General features: G+C 41.7%; 1 protein-coding gene across 1 annotated transcript; it reads left to right on the top strand.

The window, feature by feature from the left end:
* The first annotated feature begins 879 nt into the window (after window positions 1-879).
* Window positions 880-22937, top strand: ACSM3 (acyl-CoA synthetase medium chain family member 3). Its single transcript, XM_055137135.1, has 13 exons — window positions 880-1101; window positions 4030-4240; window positions 6579-6786; window positions 9640-9783; window positions 9897-10053; window positions 10497-10576; window positions 13631-13754; window positions 15211-15291; window positions 17412-17513; window positions 18182-18309; window positions 18417-18516; window positions 22366-22485; window positions 22807-22937. Exons 1-13 carry the CDS (start codon window positions 883-885, stop codon window positions 22891-22893), a joined length of 1761 nt encoding a protein of 586 aa, XP_054993110.1. The 5' UTR covers window positions 880-882; the 3' UTR covers window positions 22894-22937.
* Window positions 22938-23166: the final 229 nt, after the last annotated feature.

The following is a 23166-nucleotide window of genomic DNA, read 5'->3' on the forward strand; positions in this document are numbered from 1 at the left end:
AGGAAATGACCTGGAACAGAGTTCTGGGTTCAAATCCAGTCGATCCCTCTGCTACAGACGGAATATATCCCCCCCCGCCCAAATTCATACATTGAAACCCTAATTCCCAATGTGATGGTATATCGAAGTGGGGCCTATGAAAGGTAATTAAGTTTAGTTGAGATCTTGACTGGATAGTACAGCGGGTAAAGTGTTTGCCTTGCATGCGGCCGACCTGGGTTCAAGTCCTCCATCCCTCTCAGAGAGTCTGGCAAGCTACCAAGAGTATCCTGCCTGCATGGCAGAGCCTGGCAAGCTACCCGTGGTGCATTCGATATGACAAAAACAGTAACAAGTCTCACAATGGAGATGTTACTGGTGCCCGCTCGAGCAAATCAATGAACACCGGGATGATGACAGTGCTACAGTGAGATCTTGAAGGTGAGGTCCCCACAGAGGGATTTGTGTCCTTTTAAGAAGAGAAAAGAGAACAGAACTCTCACTCTCTCCACCATGCACGGGCAGAGAGAAGGCAGCCATCTGTAAAGCCACTGGGAAATCCCGTCATTTAGCCCCGTGGAGTTCCAGGCCTCCAGCATGGCGATGTGTAAAAAGCTTTTAGTTTTTATTATTCTGGAGGCTGGGAAGTACAAGGTGCCAAGTGATTTGGTCCCTATGGGAATTTAATGATTGAATCAGATGTAAATAAAACACTTGAATAAGGTGTTTGGAACCTGGCAAGTACTCAGAATTGGTGCTATTACAATGACTGATAGTCACAAAACATAGATTTGGAGACTGTTTACTTTCAGGATGAGAAAAAAAGCACATGTCTTTTTGCTTATCTTTTAGATGGATCAGTCTCTTTGGAAATTCTGAGTGCTAGGACAACCAGCAAGACTGATGCTAGCTCTTGTCAACACGCAGATGTTACTGCAAGCCAAGTGCTTTCAGCGCTTAGCAATCCCAAGCGTCGTCAGATTACTGCATAAAGATTATAAATCAGTGACCCCCCAGAATTTCTCTGATTATGAATCTATGAGACGTGACTTCAAACTCAAGGTTCCAGAGTATTTCAACTTTGCTCATGATGTCTTGGACCAATGGACTAATTCAGAAAAGGTATGGAGAAAGGACCAGACCAGAGTTTCTTCATTGAGAGCAATTTCCCCTCAGGAAATATTTGGTAATGTTTGGAGATGATTTTGTTGCCATGATTTGAAGGAGGATGTACGCCAGGGATGCTGGTGAATCTCCTACAATGGGCCCTCACAGTGAAGTATCATCAGGCACAAAGGTTACATGATTGATGCCTCTACTATAAATTATACCTATTAAAAAAACGTCGAATATTAAGCCAAAGTCATATATCTTACTCTGGGTATATTGATTTTTGCCAGACTCTTTGGGAAGTAATAGTGAAAATACTTGCAAATCTGAATTATGAACTAAAGAAAATCTAGTATGTTTTATTATATAAGCACAGTCAACTCTAAATTATGCATATTGTGGAAAGCATCCCAAGAAATAAAATACTGTGTTTCAATTTAAAAAATTCTTAATTATGAAAACCCACATTGGGAGGAAGGAAGGAAGGAAGGAAGGAAGGAAGGAAGGAAGGAAGGAAGGAAGGAAGGAAGGAAGGAAGGAAGGAAGGTAGGAAGGAAGGAAAGAAGGAAGGGGAAGGAAAGAAGGAAGGGGAAGGAAGGGAGGGAGGGAGGGAGGGAGGAAGGAAGGAAGGAAGGAAGGAAGGAAGGAAGGAAGGAAGGAAGGAAGGAAGGAAGGAAGGAAGGAAGGAAGGAAAGGGAAGGAAGGAAGGGAGGGAGGGAGGGAGGGAGGGAGGGAGGGAGGGAGGGAGGGAGGGAGGGAGGGAGGGGCCCCAGGGGTCGGTGGTAACTCACTTGCCTTGACTGGGACTTTGGCTGACATGACCTAGTTGGAATCCCAGAACTATATATGGTCTCTTGAGTGTCACCAGAGGTCACTCTTAAACAGAGAGCCAGGAATAGTCCCTGAAATTCCTCTACATGGCCCAACCTTCTCCCCCAGAAAAATTGCATCAATGAAAGGAAATACATATAAATAGAGCTCATGAAGAGGTACAAGAATTCTAACATTTTGAAAAGAAACACGACCATTCCCAAAAGAAATGTTATGAACCAGGAGAAATAATGATTCCCAATATCCGTAAATGAGGATCCCAGGGTTATTTCCAAGTATTTCACATATGTCATAACTCACGACCTGTGAATTTTCTTCAGAGAAAACTTTCAGTAAGTTAGGCAAAATAGAATTTTGCTGCATAACCACCTTTAAATCCATGACTGAATGCTATCTGATAAAAGCCAAAGTTCTCAAGATTATAAGAAAACTGATAAACTGATATATATATATGTTACTGTATCACTCATCCCATTTTTCATCGACTTTCTTATGTGGGTGCCAGTAACGTCTCCATTTGTCCCTATCAATTGCTAGTGTAGCCTGATGACGTATTGGGGTTTCAGGGACAGGGGAGTGAGAACTGTCATTGTTACTGTTTTTGGCATATCGAGTACACCACAGGTAGCTTGCCAGGCTCAGCCGTGTGGGCAGGATGCTCTTGGTAGTTTGCCAGACTCTCCGAGAGGGATATACATAAATATATATATACATTATGACTTGGGAATGAGATCACCAACCCCTTCTTTATATGGTTATATGGTTGGATGTAGTTTATTCAGATTTTTCAGGGAGGTTGAAGGTTTTCTAGAAGTTATGAGATCAGAAAAGATGCTATATGAAGGTTTTGTTTTATTTTAGTACAGGATAGAAAAGAGGCAGTTATTTTACAACTTTTCTGTAATGTGTGTACAGGGACACCCTCACAACTGTTTCTGAAGATCATAATTTTATTTTGTTCATTTTGTTTGTCTTTGATTTGGGGGCTCACCTGTCAGTGCTCAGGACTTACTCCTGGTTCTGTGCTCAGGCATCACTCCTGGTGGGCACCATATACCACTCCGTATATGGTGCCAGGGATTAAACCAGGGCCATTGCGTGCAAGATAAACACACTACACAGTGTACTATTGTTCTGGCCCCTTATTTTGTTTTAATTATTTTATTTACTATAGTTTAGTAACAGTACTCTTAAAGTTTATGATGATGATATGCAAAATTACTACAGCCAGCCTCCACTAAAGAACATAATTTTAATAAATCCCTGGGTAGGAAGATTTAAGATAGTAATATAGTGGGTTTCATTTCATTTTCTTGTTGCGGAGAGCACATTTGGCAGTGTGAGGTGGGCCTAGAGTCTTACATATGCAGATGATGTGGTCCACTACCTGAGCTTCATCACTGCACCCCAAAGTGGATCTGTTCTTCAAAAATTAAATGGAGGGAGCTGGAGCGATAGCACAGCGGGTAGGGCGTTTGCCTTGCACGCGGCTGATCCAGGTTCGATTCCCAGCATCCCATATGGTCCCCTGAGCACGGCCAGGAGTAATTCCTGAGTGCATGAGCTAGGACTAACCCCTGTGCATCTCTGGGTGTGACCCAAAAAGGAAAAAAAAATTAAATGGAGCTGTGAGAGATAATCATATATGTCCCTGGTATATACAGACCATGCTTCAGGGAAAAGATAAGCTTTAGAAGGGGCATTAGAAGCATTTAAAAATTGCTGTGAGGGGCTGGAGTGATAGCACAGCAGGTAGGGCGTTTGCCGTGCGCGCCACCGACCCGGGTTCGATTCCCAGCATCCCATATGGTCCCCCGAGCACCGCCAGGAGTAATTCCTGAGTGCATGAGCTAGGACTAACCCCTGTGCATCGCCGGGTGTGACCCATAAAGCAAAAGAAATAAGTAAATCAAAAAATTTTTTAATTTGTTTAAATAAAAAGTGCTGTGAACATAGGTGCCAACATGAACAGCAAAAAGTGATCTGTGCTTTTTAAAATTTATTTTTATTTTTGTACTGTATTTTTTTGGTATTAGAATAAAACAGGTTTCAGTTTTTGATAAAATTAATAAATAAAATGAAATCCATCACTGGTTTGTCATTCCTCAGGCTGGAAAGAAGCCTTCCAATCCAGCCTTCTGGTGGATAAACGGAAAAGGAGAAGAAGTCAGATGGAGTTTTGAGGAGCTGGGGTCCTTGTCTAGGAAATTTGCCAATATCCTTACAGAAGCCTGTGCTCTTAAAAGGGGAGATCGCGTGATTGTGATTCTGCCCAAGATCCCCGAATGGTGGCTTGCCAATGTAGCCTGTCTGAGAACAGGTAAGTGAAGTTTTTAATCTGATCATCTTTAAACCAGGTTGGGAATGTTATTTCAGTGCTAGAACTCAGGCCTCACATGTATGAAGTACCAGTTCTATCCCTAGCACAGAAAGCAAACCAATAGCAACAAAAATAGAACAGGGAGACTGGATGGGAGATTTTCCAAAACATCTAATAAACTACAAGACATTCCATCTGGGTAAATTATTTGAATTACAATATACTTTTTAAAAAAAATGCCTACAAGTAAACATCTTATTTATTTATTTATTTTGCTTTTTGGGTCACACCTAGCCATGCTCAGGGGTTATTGCTAGCTCTACACTCAGGATTTACTCCTGGTGGTGCTTGGGGGACCATATGGAATGCTGGGGATCAAACCCATGTGCAAGGCAAACGCCCAACCCACTGTACTATCACTCCAGCCCAGCATATATTATTATTCTTAAGAAACTTAGGAATGCTTTGGGGGGAGAAGAAAGATAGTACAGCTGCCTCGCCAACCTGCTTCTGTCTCAGGCACCATACACGGTTCCTCCAGCACCAACAAGGGCCAACACATGAAAAAGAGAGATAGGAATCACCCCTGAGAACCATTGAGTGTGGCTCCCAAACCAAATACATATGGCAAATACTCATTAATTGGAGAAATTAATATTGTTAAAGTGGCCACTTTACCCAAAGCAATGCCAGTATTCAATGCAATTGCTTTCAAAATTCCAATGGCATTCTTCACAGAAACAGAACAAAAATAACAGAATTTGGGGAGTGTAAATTATGTAGCTATCATGAAAAACAGCATGGAGATTTTTTTAAAACATTAAGAATTTGTATCTTATCCCAATATTAGGTTTTATATGAAAAATACAAAAACATCCATTCTGGGACTGAAGCAATAGCACAGCGGGTAGGGCATTTGCCTTGCATGTGGCTGACCCAGGTTCAATTCCCAGCATCCCATGTGGTCCCCTGAGCACCGCAGGGGGTAACTCCTGAGTGCAGAGCCAGGAGGAGTAACCCCTGTGCATCGCCGGGTATGACCCCACCCCCCAAAAAAAGAAAAAAAAACCTCACCAATTCTGAGAAATCGATGCACTCACTTGTGTTTATCACAATAAACTCACAATAGCCAAGTGTTAGCAACAACCTAAATGTCTATTAATAACAGGTAATTAGGTAAAGAAGATATGGAATATTCACATGATAGAATAGTACTTTGCTATTTAAGAAGATGGAATCCTATCATTTAAATTTGTTATATATGTGCATATATTCCACATGGATAGAACTAGAGAATATATGCACTTAGCAAAATACAAACACCATATAATTTCATTGATGTGTTACCATAAAGTAAAGAATTAACCAAAAACAAAATTTCACATTACAAGAACAAATTAGTATTTAAGGGGAAAGAAATGGAGAAGGAAGTGGGTAAATTTCACCAAAGGGGTAACTATAGAGTGATGGATAGAAATTAGAAGTCTGATAATAAACATATACAGATGTTGGTTTAAATAATTATTTAAAAAATGTGCAAGAACACATGGAATAGTTCCTGGCATTCACATATTCAGTATGCACTGAGTAATAACTACTTTTCAATCAAAATTCTTTTCTAGTTGAATGTTCTGAATAACCTAATGACAGCAAGCGTTTAACATCCTTTCTTTTCATGTTAGGTCAAAAGGGCCATAGACTGTGATATCCCTTAAAAGGCTAAAACAAAATAATGAAAGAGACTAATAGACACATTGCCTGGTAAATTGACAAAGTCTTTTTTTTCTAAAGATATAGAATCTTAACTTTTTTTTATTTTTTAATGAAATTTTACAGACTTATAAACTTTCATGCTTACGTTTCAGTCATACAATGATCGAGTACCCATCCCTCCACCAGTGCCCATTCTCCACCACCAATGTTCCTAGTGTTCCTCCTGCCAACCCCCATCTCCCCCCTAACCCCGCCATCCCCGCCTCTGTGGCTGGTGCCTTTTACTCTCTCTCTCCTTTAGGGGGTTGTGGTTTGCAATGCAGGTAGTAAGTGACCATCATGTTCGGTCTATAGTCTACGCATCTCCCATCCAGAGCGGGCTGTCCCAGTACCGTTTCCCTGGTGTTCCCTTCTCAACTGAGCTGCCTTTTCCCCCAGCATGTGAAGTCGGCTTCCAAGCCTTGGAACAAACCTCCTGGTCCTTATTTCTACTATCCTTGGGTGCTAGTCTCCCATTCTGTTAGACAAAGTCATTCTTAAAAATATAAGATTGCATGAGCTACCTACGTCCTGCCTAACAGGATGAAGAAAAGCCCTCCAAATCATTTATTTTCTTCTTTTTCAGGGACAGTCATGATTCCAGGAACCACTCAGCTGACCCAGAATGACGTCCTTTACAGACTGCAAACTGCAAAAGCAAAGTGTATCATTACAAATGAAGAGTTAGCCCCTGCTGTGGATGCTATTGCATCTAAATGTGAAGATCTTCACTCTAAGCTAATTGTGTCTCAGAACCCCAGAGAGGGATGGGGGAATCTCAAGGAGATGATGAAGTGAGTATAATTGTGGAAAGCTACTCAAAAAAAAAAGAGGGGGTGGGGGAAGAAACAATGGAAAAATAGTCAACCCATAAAGGATCACAAAAGAGAACATTAAAACAATGGGCAACGCGTAATATTTCAGCACCAACTGTGCAAACTCTGAAGCAGGAAGGAGGATGGGGTGTTTTCCGTCGTTTGGAGGCGTTCTCTTGGAATAAAAGTCGTTGATGGAAGGACATGGATATAGGATAGAGAGCAGAGAGCAGAGGAAGAAATATATCTGGGAGTATTCCCTAAAAAAAAGCCTTCAGCCTAATTTTTTGGGCTGCTTTGGAAGTTTGGATACCCTCTCAAAGCTGCTCCCTACTGAAAAAGAGATACTGGTCTTTAGATACCCACGTTGATCAGGAAGTGGGTATAGCCTGACCCTAGAAAGAGGCATGAGCCTGAGGAAGGCAGCTTTCTTCAGCCGAGGTAGCTTCTTTTATTTTTAATTGGCGACTGGGGGCAGAAGTGTGGCTCGTATACACCACACAGGATAGTGTCCCATCGTTAGTCCTGGTGATGCTCGGAGAACCATAAGCAGTACCAGGGATTTAACGAGTAGGATACATGCAAGCACCCCGCAAACCAAGTTCTTAAAGAGGGCTCCTTTTTCTACGGCACCTTTATTTCTGCAGTAGAATCTAGGAGATACGGCAAGCTGTCAAACAGAGCTGCTAGCGGATTCCCAGAGAAAATGTCACCGTTAGTCCTTTTGTGTAAGCTCTGTTATTTCCTTGCTGACAAGCAGCATTTGTAGTGGTTTCTAATAAGAACTCCTAATTCAGGGTTGATGAGAGAGTTAAGCTTGCTAACCCACATACTTTGTACATACTATCCTGCAGTTCCATTCGCAGGATCATATCATTCCCTGAGCACTGAACTGGGAGTGACCCAATTACATTTCCTGGCCCAAAAAACAAAAGAGAAAAGGAGGAAAAAGAACAGTTTTTCCTGTTCTAAAGGGTATAGTTATAAAACTGAATTATATTGTTGCTCAAACCTTGCTAATGGATTGCTTCCTTGTCTCATTTGAAATGTTTTTCGGGCAATGGGGAATATCTTAGTTTCAGTTTGGCAGCTAATTATGAAATGAGCTCTCTACTTTTACTCAAGAATTTGAAAACATCCTTGCAACTACAGGCTGGTCCCTGTCTCTTCTATAATGACTAACATTTATTGAGTCCTTATCAAAGGCGGGTTAATATACAAATAAAAATAATGTTATAATTGCAATAATTGCTAGCACTTATATGGCTCTCTTGGAGGTCAAAAGCTTTTCCAAGAACATCAGATAAAATTTATTAAAATTCTGTAACTATACCTGTAATTATACATATAAATAAGTATCATGCAGAGCTGGGTTTTAATCATAGGCTATAGGTCTTCTGAACCCACACTTCAAATTGTGGCATTAGTAGTGAAAGATTTACAATAACCCTGTCTTGAAGGATTTTTCAAAAACAATCTTATCTGTTTATCTATTTAGAGACGATGGGCTGCCACAATCTTATCTATAATAGGTCTACAGCTATAAGTACTATTTTTTAAAACATAATTATGGAATCATAGACTAAACACTCAGTCTAGCTGTATTAGGTTTTAAAAACGGTTTTGTTTATAATACTATAACCTGGATATTTCTTATTTACTCATTCTTTCGCCATCAGTGCCAGAAATCTGTTTCCTTCACAATGAATGTGCAGTTTACCAGTTCTCAACTTCCTTAATATCTGTCTTAAGAGAAGCCCAATTAACCTTCAGAAAACAAAAATGTGTTTTTTCTCTAAGCGGCATCCTTCCTTCCCTGGATGAATACTTTTATCCTCTTCAGTATCGCTAATTGTATTCAGAATTACATAGATTCTCTTTGACAGGAAAATAACCACTTCCTTTCCGTGGTGAGCAAATGTTTTCTATATAAGGGACAAGTAGTAAATTTTTAAGACTTTACAGACCATGCAGTCTCTGCCAAAACTTATTTATTTTTGCTGTCCTAGAGTAAAAACAGCTATAAACAATGTGTAAGTTAATGGACAGAGATGTATCCCAATAAAACTTTATTTATATTTTAAAAAGCATACTAGGGGCTGGAGAGATAGCACAGCGGGTAGGGCGTTTGCCTTGCACGTGGCCGACCCGGGTTCAAATCCCAGCATCCCATATGGTCCCCTGAGCATGGCCAGGGGTAATTCCTAAGTGCAGAGCCAGGAGTAACCCCTGTGCATCGCCAGGTATGACCCAAAAAGCAAAAAATAAAATAAAATAAAAATTAAAAAGCATACTAAATATAACTAGTAAGATGTAGTTTACTGACTCCTGCTTTGCACAATTATTCAAGACTTCTATTAACATAGTCCTATTTGTAAATATTTAGAGTGAAGGGGAAGGAACAGTTCTTTATAATCATACGATTACACTGCACTGTAGCAATGTCATCCCATTGTTCATCAGTTTGCTTGAGCGGGCATCAGTAACGTCTCCATTGTGAGGCTTGTTGTTACTGTTTTTGGCATATCGAATACGCCATGGGTAGCTTGTCAGGCTCTGCCATGCGGGCGGGATACTCTCGGTAGCTTGCCAGGCTCTCCGAGAGGGACAGAGGAATCCGTTCAGCTGGTAATATAATAAAACCTTGAAGTACTTTGTCTCCTCTTTATTATATAGTGAAAAGTGATAAAATCAGTTGTTACAAATTTGAACCAAGTTCAAATTCTTGAAGGGAGTTTGAACTTGATTCCAGGAAGTACCTAGAGATGTGTTGAGAGCAACGGCTTTTACCTTTGAATGACTTTTGTAATCACTGCAGTTCTTCTTTTGCAGGCATGTCAGTGATACCCACACCTGTGTGAAGACAAAGCACGATGAGCTCATGGCCATTTACTTTACCAGTGGAACAACTGGATCTCCTAAAATGACTGGACACACTCACAGCAGTTATGGTTTAGGATTATCGATAAATGGAAGGTACTTCTACTGAACCACAGCTTGAAGTGTTGAAAGCACAAAGGTGGTGATAAATATCTATGGGTCTTGGTATTTTTCCCTATGCACGTCAGGGCTGTTGGTTGTTTTCCCAGGTTCTGGCTGGATTTGACACCTTCAGATGTGATGTGGAATACTGCAGACACGGGCTGGGCAAAGTCAGCGTGGAGCAGTGTCTTTGCTCCATGGACCCAGGGAGCATGCGTCTTTACCCATTATTTACCACGTTTTGAGTCAACTGACATCCTGGAAGTAAGGCAGAGCTTAAGATCTACATTTAGCAAATGTATTGACAGTGGCACCGATAGTACAGGCAAATGAGGTAACTTGAAGAAGTCAGAGCAGATGACATGATCTAGAATTGATAAGCCCCCAAAGATGTAGAGAGGAATGGTGTGAGCACATTTATGTTGGAATTATTATTATTTTTTTTTCTTTTTGGGTCACACCCGGCAATGCCCAGGCTTACCTCCTGGCTCTGCACTCAGGAATTACTCCTGGCGGTGTTCAGGGGACCATATGGGATGCTGGGAATCGAACCCCGGTTGGCCACGTGCAAGGCAAATGCCCTACCCGCTGTGCTATTGCTCCAGCCCCTGTGTTGGAATTTTAAAATGTTTAAGTTGTTCAATGCCTTCCGTAGATGTTGAGGTATTCCGTTCTAGTAAGACTGAGAATGTACTTCTAAATTGCAGACACTTTCCAAGTTTCCGATCTCAGTCTTCTGTTCAGCGCCGACTGGGTACCGCATGCTTGTACAGGATGATATGAGCAGGTAAGCGAGGTGGATATATAGGTACTTAGTGGAGGGAGGTGAGGAAAGGAAAAAGGAAGCGATAAAATAAAAACTCTGCCTAACAAAAGAAGCTCCAGGCTAGGGAATGGGATTTAACACCCTCTTTTTCTTTTCCCTTCGGAGGGTGGGGTGAATTGGGCCATGCTTAGCTGTGCTCAAGGCTTACTCCTGGCTCTGTGCTCAGCGATCACTTCTAGCAGGGAACCAATGGACTGCTAGGGATCCAACCAGTAATGACCACATGCAAGGCAAGTGCCTTATTGGCCATATTATCTCTCAGGCCCCACTTTTTAAAAAAGATAATTCTATGTCAAAGATTGCACTTATCTGTGGAATATAGAACAATGGACTAGGAGACTAACACCCAAGAATAGTAGAAATAAGTACCAGGAGGCTGACTCCATGGCTTGGAGGCTGGTCTCTCATTCTGGGCAACTCAGAGAAGGGAACACCAAGTAAAATGTGGTCGGAGGTCATGCGGGGGAAGGGTGATGCATGCCAAATGTAGACTAGAGACTGAACACAATGGCCACGCAACACCTTTATTGCAAACCACAACACCTAATCAGAAAGAGATCAAAAGGGAATTCCCTGCCATAGTGGCAGGGTGGGGTGGGGGGGAGATGGGACTGGGGAGGGTGAGAGGGATGCTGGGTTTACTGGTGGTAGAGAATGGGCACTGGTGAAGGGATGGGTTCTCGAACTTTGTATGGGGGAAACATGAGCACAAAAATGTATAAATCTGTAACTGTACCCTCACGGTGATTCACTAATTAAAAATAAATAAATTATAAAAAAAAAGAATAGGAAAAAAAAAGATAATTCTATGTCGAAGGAAAGCACCCCTAAGTCAGGAGAAGAAACAGAAGCTTCAGGTCTATATAACTTCCATGGTTATAGATGCCAAAGTATTTATCTTTCGGATGATGTTTGTTATCTGGGCTGAGAATGCAGAGAATTTGCCCCTAGTCAGAACTCTCTACCAGTAAATAGGAAAGGAGAGGTATGTCTTTTTCTCTAATACTGATTCCATGGGCTAGAGCGATAGCACAGTGGTTGGGCGTTTGCCTTTCACCCGGCCGACCCGTGTTCGATTCCTCCGCCCCTCTCGGAGAGCCCGGCAAGCTACTGAGAGTATCGCACCCGCACAGCAGAGCCTGGCAAGCTACCCATGCGTATTGGATATGCCAAAAACAGTAACAACAAGTCTCACAATGAGAGACGTTACTGGTGCCCGCTTCAATAAGTTGATGAGCAACGGGATGACAGTGACAGTAACAGTGACTGATTCCATTGACTAGGTAGATTGGCAAATATTCAAATTGATTTACTTAAGTTTTGAATAGGAAATATTTTGTGTGACATAAAACTTTTGGTTCCTATGAGTGTATATAGTGATGAGTCTTCCTTGTCCTAAATCTCACTTCTCTCTGAAATCTGTTATTATATCTGCCAGTTTTCCTGTGTTCTCCCTCCGTTTTTTAAACATAAATGGAATCCTGTATTTCCCTATTCTCATACCTTCCTTTTATTTAACAACATGGGATACAATAGAGTAATCACAAACTACATATAGTTACTTAAATTAATTAAATAAAACATTTTGTTCCTCAGTTGCATCAACCCTATTCAAGTGCTCAGTAACCATATCGTGCTAGAGAATAATGTAATGGAAAGGGCATGTTAATGAACATTTCCATAGCAGCAGGATGTTCCAGTAACTTGCTCAGTTTTTCACAGTTGTATAGTATCTCGGTGTATAAATGTTTCACAGCCAGCTTCTTCCTTCCTTTTCCTTCCTTCCTTCCTTCCTTCCTTCCTTCCTTCCTTCCTTCCTTCCTTCCTTCCTTCCTTCCTTCCTTCTTTCCTTCCTTCCCTCCTCCCTTCTTTCTTCCCTCCTGCTCCCTCCCTCCTTCCTTCTTCCTTCCTTCCTTCCTTCCTTCCTTCCTTCCTTCCTTCCTTCCTTCCTTCCTTCCTTCCTTCCTTCCTTCCTTCCTTCCTTCCTTCCTTCCTTCCTTCCTTCCTTCCTTCCCTTCCTTCCTTCCTTCCTTCCTTCCTTCCTTCCTTCCTTCCTTCCTTCCTTCCTTCCTTCCTTCCTTCCTTCCCTCCTTCTCCCTTCTTTCTTCCCTCCTGCTCCCTCCCTCCCTTCTTCCTTCCTTCCTTCCTTCCTTCCTTCCTTCCTTCCTTCCTTCCTTCCTTCCTTCCTTCCTTCCTTCCTTCCTTCCTTCCTTCCTTCTGTCCTCCCTTTCTCTCTTTCTTTCTCGTTTTTGGGCCAACCTGACGGTGCTCAGAGGCTAGCCCTGGCTCTGGCTCTGTGCTCAGGCGTGACCCTTGGCTGTGCACAGGGGATGATATGTGGTGCTGGGGATTTGAACCCAGTCAATGGGATGTAGGTCATGCACCTGTAGTAACTCTCTGATCCCTAATGTTCCGTTTAAACAGACAATAGGCTAATTTAATCCCTGATTATGTATTATTATTACATTTGTCTTTTTTGATCACACCTGGCGATGCTCAGGGCTACTCCTGTCTCTGCCCTGATGAATTACTCCTGATGGTGCTTGGGGGACCATATGGAATGCTGGGGATCAAACCTGGGTCTGCCGCGTGCAACACAAACACCCTCCTTAATCACTGATTTTAAATACTATTAGGACTGGTTTTAAATGCCACTAGGTGGTGCCTTTTAGGGATGGTGTGGCTTTTTTCTTTTCTTTTTCAATAACTCATATAAACACACACATAGGCTCTTTCCAATAAAAAGGCTGCTAAGTAGGGAGGGGGTGGGGTCCAAGGGACCATTGTATGATATGAGGATGATTTGTTTATTTTGTATTTGAGAGAGTCAGAAAGGAACTAAAGTCTACGCCACACCACCCTGAATGAGCCCATCTCGTCTGATCTCTGGAGCTTAGCAGGGTCTGGCCTGGCTAGTACTTGGATGGGAGAAAAGAACGAAAACACATTTCACAAGGAATCCTAATTTACATTTCTCCTCCTGAATTTCACTTGTTATTTGATTTTTCTGAAAAGCTACAAGTTCAAACACTTAAAGCACTGTGTGAGTGCCGGGGAGCCCATCAACCCTGAGGTGACCGAGCAGTGGAAGCAGAGGACCGGTCTGGATATCTATGAGGGATACGGACAGACTGAAACGGTAGGCGACCTCTCGGGGGAGAAGGGCCAGGCCAACCCAGTCAAGGGAAGGAGAACCAACGTGTGTACTGTACCTGTACAGCTGTTCAAAGCAAAACCAGGGAGCTGGAGTGATAGCACAGCGGGTAGGGCGCTTGCCTTGCACGCGGCCGACCTGGGTTCAATTCCCAGCATCCCATATGGTCCCCTGAGTACCGCCAGGGGTAATTCCTGAGTGCAGAGCCAGGTGTGACCCCTGTGCATCACTGGGTGTGACCCAAAAAGCAAAAAAAAAAAAAAAAAGCAAAACCAGGAGCTGAGGAGTGGAACAACTGAAAAATAAAAAGTTTGAGGGGAACCAGTTGTAAAAAATGATCTGTGACAGATAGTTGTGTAAATGCATCGAGAAAAATGATTATAATACAGATCAGGGTGAAGAGATGGAACTATTTAAAAATAAACACCTGCAGGAAGACGACGCCTCAATAATTGGGAGCTTCCTCATGGCTGCCTCAAATATGGAAGACTGAGCTTCTTGTCACCTCAGATGCTGTTTGCTAGACAACGTCTCCTTGGCAAGAATACTCTAAAAAGACGATTTAAATATCTTGTGGAGATAAGAAAAAGTTATTATTATGATAAAAATGGAAGGGTAAGATGAAGCAAGTATGGAAAGGATGAAAGAAAAATTTTTTTCAAGTGCTTTTTCTTAATGTGTACGTTTCTAAACAATGAAAACACAGTGCCTCGTTAAAAAATAATATACTACTGGGGCTGGAGCATCACCAGGTGTAACCCAAAAAGAAAAAAACAATTAATATGGCAAGCTACCGAGAGTATCCTACCCGCATGGCAGAGCCTGGCAAGCTCTCCGTGGCGTATTTGATAGGCCCAAAACAGTAACGATAAGTCTCACAATGGAGATGTTACTGGTGCCCGCTCAAGCAAATTGATGAACAACAGGACGACAGTGCTACAGTACTAATAATAGTACTAATAAAATAGAAACCAAAATGTACATCTTTATAAAAGAAGCAGCATAACAAGTACAAGCTGATATGAGTACAAATATATTTATGAATATGGATGTTTTAGTAATTATGAATTTATTATGCTATAACTATTATATATTTGTTTAGTTATAGCTTTTTTTTGCTTTTTTTTTGGGGGGGGGGTCACACCTGGCGATGCACAGGAGTTACTCCTGGCTCTGCACTCAGGAATCACTCCTGGCGATGCTTGGGGGACCAGATGGGATGCTGGGGATCGAACCCGGGTCGGCCACATGCAGGGCAAGCATCCTACCCACTATGCTATCACTCCAGCCCCAGTTATATCTTTATGGCCCACAATATCTCTGTTTTATTTCAAGTTTGGTTCATAGTAAGTGCTCAGTAATTCTTTGATGATTGGTGGCATGGTGAATTAATGAATACATTTTAAATTACTGGCATTATTATTTTGTTCTTCTTAACTAGGTGCTAATCTGTGGGAATTTTAAGGGAATGAAAATTAAGCCTGGCTCAATGGGAAAGCCTTCTCCAGCTTTTGATGTGAAGGTTTGTATATCCCCTTCTAGGATAATATTCTGTTTCTTTTTAATTTTTTTCTAGGAGAATTATAATCCAATCTGTTTACCACTGTTACTACCTTTCCTCTCCATCAGACTCATGGTATTAGGAATTATTTCACAATATAATATGTTAATAATATCTCCATGTAAAAAATAAAAATGGATTAGAAATGTTATTTTATTTTATTTTTCATTTGGGGGGCATAAGTGCCTGCAGCATGCAATATTTTATAAATATTAAATCATGTTATTTCCCAGAAGGAACCTGAGGCATACTAAAATTAGAAACATTTTACAGATTAGGTTGAGAAAGGGTCAGGAGCTCACCCAAGTTGCGCACTCAGTAGCGGCTAGGACTGGCATTCAATCTCAAGCAATTATTTGTAGGTTTGGGGCCACATTCAGAGGTGCTCAGGGACTAATCCTGGCTCTGTGCTCAGGAGTGACCCCTGGTGGCGATGCAGAGACTAAATGCTATGCCTGGGATAAATTGAATGCAAGGATTGTATACCTTGCCTCCTTAACTAAATCTCAAGCTTTTGATTGCAGTACACTTAACTGTTAACCAAATGGTCACACAGCCCCCCTTCTATTGCTGGAGGTCAAGACTTCTTTAAAAGATCAAACACACCAGACGAGTCATAATTTCCAGTAACTGCAGACTTCTCTCTTAAGACGGCCAGACAATTCCTGATTCTATGTAAACACTGATAGCGTTGCCACCAATCCCTGGGGAACACAATCCCATCAGCATCCTAATATCCTATGGAACTCAGTTTAGGATTATGGTTATTTTCCAATAAACCCAGCCAAATGAGCTTACACTAATACATAGCAGACAACCAGAATAAGAATAAACATAAAATAGAGTTTTCAGAATAGAGAGCCTAAACCTCTCATTGGGAGATAGCTGTAGATTCGGTCAGTATTTTCCAAGTTTATCTGATCTCGTGGACATTTATTAAAATGCTAATATCCAGGGGCTGGAGCAATAGCACAGCGGGTAGGGCGTTTGCCTTGCACGCGGCCGACCCGGGTTCGATTCCCAGCATCCCATAGGGTCCCCTGAGCACCGCCAGGAGTAATTCCTGAGTGCAGAGCCAGGAGTAACCCCTGTGCATCGCCAGGTGTGACCCAAAAAGCAAAAAAAAAAAAAAAAAATGCTAATATCCAGACCCTTTTCTTAGAGAATCTGATTGGACAGATTTAGGGGAAATTTGAAACCTGTGTTTTAAACAAACACCACAAGTCATTCTCATGATTAGATATCTTGAGGAAGTTCAGATAAGAATGAATGTCGATGTCACTATTTGGAGAAGAACCAGTCCTTCGTCTTACTTTAACTTTGCTATAGGGCCTAGTAGTTCAGATCTGGTTCTGCCATTCACTAACTGAGTATGTTTGGGGAAACTATAAAAGTCTGATTTTCCTAATTGGTTAAACAGGATGAGATAACTTCTTGTCCCAAATTTTCCTATGACAAGATGATACATTTTGACTTGAGCACTGAGGATCAGATGTCTTAGGGCATCCCTTTGCCTAAAACCCAGGCCACCATCATGGTTGACAGTCCCAAGGATAACATAACTGATTTCACCGGCTTCTGGTGAAGATCCAAGAGATGACATTCATAAGGAGCACAGACAAACACTATTTTGAAAAGACATCTGTGCTCCCGTGTTCACTACGACACTGTCCACAATAGCAAGATCTGGAAAACACCCAAGTGCCCAGGAACAGATAACTTGATAGAGACACTCTGGTAAAAATACACAATGGAATACTACTTAACTCTGAGGAAAAATGAAACCGTGCAAGTGGTCACTATGTGGATGGAACTAGGGGATGGTATGTCAGAAGGAGAGAGACACATTCAGAATGATCCCTTATATGCGGGGAACAAAGAAACATAGTAAAGGGGCAACAGAAACTTAAAGAGTTAGTCTGCGGACCTGAGCTTATTTGGATGGGGGAGAGATGTGAATGGAAGAATCTCTGGAACTTTAGAGCAGAGAAGTGGACGCTGTGGTGGGTAGAGTGTTGTATTTTTGTGGAAAAGACACTTGAAATTCCCTTAAGTAAACTGATGTGTTTTATCCATCCTAGATTTTAGATGCAAACGGCAATGTTCTCCCTCCTGGACAAGAAGGAGATATTGGCATTCGAGTTCTGCCCGATCGACCATTTGGCCTTTTTGCTTATTACGTAGTAAGAGACTTATTAAATAACCTCTGATTTTCCTGTTTATTTCTAAGAAGTACTTGGTATCTCTATGTCCATAAAATACACATATGACAGATACTTGGTCCCTCTTGAGAAATTCATTGTAGCACTGAACTGTCATCCCATTGTTCATTGATTTGCTCGAGTGGGCACCAGTATCGGCTCCACTGTGAGACTTGTTACTGTTTTTGCCATATCGAATACGCCACGGGGAGCTTGCCAGGCTCTGCTGTGCGGGTGAGAGATTCAGTACAATGAATGAGAAATTCATTGTACTGAATGTAATCCCTTAGATAGGGCATAAATACAGGAATACACTTGTCCCAGAACTAGGCTAGATTATTAGAGCTCCAAGCCCGTGAAGGCAAGAGGATAGGAGCCTCTTAATATGCCTTTGTCTTTTTCACTCTAAAACTCAACCCAGGGGCTGGAACGATAGCACAGCAAGTTTGCCTTGCACGCGGCTGACCCGGATTCGATTCCCAGCATCCCATATGGTCCCCTGAGCACCGCCAGGAGTAATTTCTGAGTGCAAAGCCAGGAGTAACCCCTGCGCATTGCCGGGTGTGACCCAAAAAGCAAAAAAAAAAAAAATTCCAACTCAACAGAAGACTCACATTCGCAATATTAACAAAATGCTATTTGTCTCACAGGATGATCCTACAAAAACAGCTTCAACTTTACGAGGCAATTTCTATATCACCGGGGACAAGGGCTATATGGACGAGGACGGGTACTTCTGGTTTGTTGCAAGAGCAGACGATGTCATATTATCCTCTGGGTAATGCTCTTCTTTGATGCATATGTCCGTGCTAATGGATCATCGGTGTTCTGGAATGAGGCCGTGAGTGACCTGTATAAATTCCTGCTGTCTGCTTCATTTCCCAGTTACCGAATTGGACCGTTTGAGGTCGAAAGTGCTCTGATTGAGCACCCTGCAGTTGTCGAGTCAGCCGTTGTGAGCAGCCCAGACGCCCTCAGAGGAGAGGTAAAAAAAAAAAAAATTTTGATTCATCTCAACTTTATCATTCACTGGCAGTCTGACACATGCATTGAAACAGAACTACACCAGGGATTGACTGACATGTTTTTCCAGATAAAACATCATGTATTAAATGTACAAGTCTGACAGGAATATGGAAGCCAGAAATAACTGCTACATTGTAAGAATGCAAATATACATAAAAAAATTTTCATCTTTTCTATGGAGCAAAGATGATGGGGAGTGCCAAGAACCCAGGCTCAAACCAAGATGGATGCGTCAAAAGTTAGCCAGATAAGAGTCCATTTGTTACCTGTAGCACTATTGTCCCATTGTTCATTGATTTGCTCGAGTGGGCACCAGTAACGTCTCCATTGCAAGACTTGTTGTTACTGTTTTTGGCATATCGAATATGCCACAGGTGGCTTGCCAGGCTCTACCGTGCGGGCAGGATACTCTTGGTAATTTGCTGGGCTCTCTGAGAGGGACAGAGGGATCGAACACGGGTTGGCTGCGTGCAAGGCAAACACCCTCCCTGCTGTGCTATGGCTCTAGTCCTTTGTTACCTAGGTCTGGACCTAGTCTCTAGAATAGTTGAGGCTAGGCTGCCCTTAAGTATCAAGGCTAGAAGCATTTCATTTATACTCAGATGATGACTTCTCTAATTGAACTTGTGGATCATAGTTCTGTCTCCTTCGGATCACTTTAACATAGTTTTTAGGAATTTCATAGGGGTTGCTTTGTTTTAAAAATCATCGAGGGGCCTGCTCGATAGCACAGCGCGTAGGGCATTTGCCTTTCATGCGGCCGACCCGAGTTCAATCCCAGGCATCCCATATGGTCCCCCAAGCACTGCCAGGAGTAATTCCTGAGTGCAAAGCCTGGAGTAACCCCTGAGCATCACTGGGTGTGACCCAAAAAGCAATAAATAAATAAATAAATAAATAAATAAATAGATTTTAAAAAATCATCTTGAGTCATAATTTATTTAGCTATCACTTTGGCAATTTAAAAATCGTGCTTCCTGAAAGCCTTATTTAGGTGATTTGAATTCTTTCTAATAGGGATCAAGGAATGGTTTTTGTCATTTCTGGGGAAAAAACCCCAGTAACCTAGTTTAGATACTATTTTTGCATTGGAAGGTGAAATCGACAAGACAAATTTGTCTAGGTCATTGGGGATTTTCTAGGGAGTGGGGTGGGGGTGATACTTCTTTTGGGGAATTATTTTTGCTTTGGGGCCTGGGGGGTTCTCTGGGGATCATGAATTGCTGAGACTGAACCCCAGGACTCTCCCATGCAAAAATGTGCACTCGTCCTTTCAACTACCTCTCCTCCCCCTTTGCAATTGAAATGCCCCAGGTCACCGCTGTATTTGCTCAATAATGTAAATGTTCTGAACTTGCCCATTGAATACAATAACCAGTAAGGCAACAGTACGAACAACAGAAAATGGGAAAATTGTTTTCAGTGAAATAGATGTGGCAAGTGGCTACCACACTGAATAGCAGTCATAAACTCATTTCCTAAAACTTAGAAAATTTTGCATAGAATTTCAATGAAGTTTTAAGTGGTTATAGCTTTTGAGTACATTGAAAATTCTGTACTTTTATTATACTACAACTAATATTTAATGTTTTGAGTGACTATGTTCTGGGTATTGTTGAAAACCCGTATCTATGCAACCTTAATCCTCACAACCTCTATTTATAGAGTAACAGTGAAGTCATTTAGTTTACTCAAGATTACGCAATGATGTGTGACTGACCCAAGTTATCAGAGTTCGTGCTATCATTCATGTAATCAAATAAGTGTTCTCATTTTCTAGAATGGTTTATACTTTTTTGCCGGGTGGGGGCATACTCCTGGCTCTGTACACAGGGGTCACTCCTAAGGGTGCTCAGGGTGCCATATGGGATGTCAGGGATCGAACATGGGTGAACTGTGTGCAAGGCAAATGCTCTACCTGCTGTACTATCTCTCCAGCCACATAGTTTATAAAGACTTTACATAATTTATCCAAGGTGCAAAAGCATCATTATGCGAATCGGTAACTATCAACACTAGTTCTGATAGTTTGTATCAGAAGTGTATATGAACATAGTTTTAAACAATTCACAAAACAAAGATCAAGTTTTTATTTTTTTTTCAGAAATATTTGTTTTTATTTTTTATTTTTTTTTATTTTATTTTTTTTTATAATTTATTTATTTTTAATTAGAGAATCACCGTGAGGGTACAGTTACAGATTTATACACTTTTGTGCTTATACTTCCCTCATACAAAGTTCGGGAACCCATCCCTTCACCAGTGCCCATTCTCCACCACCCGTAAACCCGGCGTCCCTCCCACCCTCCCCACTCCCATCTCCGCCCCACCCCACCCTGCCACTGTGGCAGGGCATTCCCTTCTGTTCTCTCTCTCTAATTAGCTGTTGTGGTTTGCAATAAAGGTGTTGAGTGGCCGCTGTGCTCAGTCTCTAGCCCTCATTCAGCCCGCAACTCCCTTCCCCCACATGGCCTTCAACTACAATGTAGTTGGTGATCGCTTCTCTGAGTTGCCCTTTCCCCGGAACGTGAGGCCAGCCGCGAAGCCATGGGGTCAACCTCCTGGTACTTATTTCTACGGTTCTTGGGTATTAGTCTCCCACTCTGATATTCTCTAAGATCAAGTTTTTAATTTATCTGCATTTTAAAACACCTGCAGCAGGGGCCGGAGTGACAGCATAGCAGGTAGGGTGTTTGCTTTGCACGCAACCAATCCATGTTCAATACGCAGCACTCCCTATGGTCCCCCAAGCACCACGAGGAGTGGCTTGGTGTGACCCAAAACACACACACACACACACACACACACACACACACACACAAACTCCAAACAACAAACATCTGCAGACCTAGCTGTAGGTGACTTTATGTAAAAAAAAAAAATGATATTATATGCTTACAACTAAATGTATAAAAATACACACACATACACATAAGATCATCTGTATTTGTCCTCCTTTTGACTTGTTTCACAAACTTGAAAACTTTTATTTCTATACATCTTGTAGCAAAACGCAAAACTTTGTCCTTCCTGAAAAGAGGTGGAGTCTAGGAGACTATGGTGATGGTGGTTTTGGTAAAGTGAGGTTATCAAAACTGTAATTGTCAACCAAGGGGGGGTGGGGGAGAAGGAAGATCAGACCAGAGGTGGCATGGCAGGGCTGGGGGTCATGGGTACTTCAGTGGCAGCTGTAAGCAGTAACTTTGCACATCAATGCAATCTACTGTAATCGGATTATTTAAACCAAAATAGTGGCTACAGGAGCCATGACCTTTTTGTTTTTCCCATTACTAGGCTGGATTTCCCAGGCATTGGTGGCATTTCAAAAATACAGTCTTAAATCAACAGGTGTCGGGTATAGAGTTCCTGGTTTCAGCTGCTTTCTTCAGCAAGGATATGGCAAATTGTGAATAAAGGGATATCAGAGGACCACAGGGGGGATGTGAATCTAGGAACTTGGCTAGATAGGGCCAGATTGTTAGATAAAAACACTGCTTGCACACTGCCAAGTTTCTGCAAGTTTTGAGCAGAAGTAATCAGAAGCGGGTCAGAAAATCGAGTGCAGACTGTGAGAAAGTGAACAGTGTGGAGAGTCAAGTAGGAGTCCCAGAAGGTCTCCTGTACCAGGAACAGAAACAGAGTTCTGGGATTAAGTGGCAGGGGGAAGAGTAAGAAGCTATGCTCAATGCCTGTTTAAACCCTTTGGGCCACACCACCAGGCACTTAGAGTCCTAGTCAGGGAAAGCACACGAGACAGACCAAAATAAAAATTCACAATTCATCCTCCTGTTTTATATATTCACTTTAGGTAGTGAAGGCTTTTATTGTTCTGAACCCCGAGTACAAGTCACATGATCAAGAACAACTGAAAAAAGAGATTCAGGAACATGTAAAAAAATCTACAGCACCTTACAAATACCCCAGAAAGGTAGGTACTTAATTATATTTGTTCAGGAGAGCATTATCTGTATTTTCATTATTATCAATACTCTCAAAGCACGTTGTACCAGATATTCCAAAGTGAACTAAAGACATAGACAGAAGTCAGAATCTTGATATTAAGATGAATTCCCTGGCTAAATTTGTTGGGTCTTTTGGCTTACCAGACTTATATCTCTTTAATTTCTTACAAAGAACTCACCCCAGTGGGGGCCCTAATCCTTTCACCTAAAATTCACAGCAGAACTTCTTGTAATTAACTTTGTCTAAAGATAAAACATTTCTGTTCTAATTTTCTTTCCCTTGATAGATAGAATTTATCCAAGAGTTGCCAAAGACGATCAGTGGGAAGATAAAAAGAAAAGAACTGAAGAAGAAAGAATGGGGAACAATTTAAATTCATTCCATTATCATGGTACAAGATAAAGACGGACCCTGAAGACCATAAGATCATATAGAGGTGATAATATGCCAGTAACCTGGCGATCTATAATCTTGTGGTTATGACATCAAAGTCTGAATTTTGAAATAAAACACTCAGTACACTCCTTTGCATTAGTGCTTCTATAATTTGGTCATAAAAGAGTGCTATCAATTGTTAAGGAAAATTTAAATTTGTGCTATAAAAGCAGTTTCTCAACCAAATCTCTGACCCGTTAGTTTTCAAACC

Source organism: Sorex araneus, chromosome 4, assembly GCF_027595985.1.
Source record: "Sorex araneus isolate mSorAra2 chromosome 4, mSorAra2.pri, whole genome shotgun sequence".
Classification (NCBI taxonomy): Eukaryota; Metazoa; Chordata; class Mammalia; order Eulipotyphla; family Soricidae; genus Sorex; species Sorex araneus.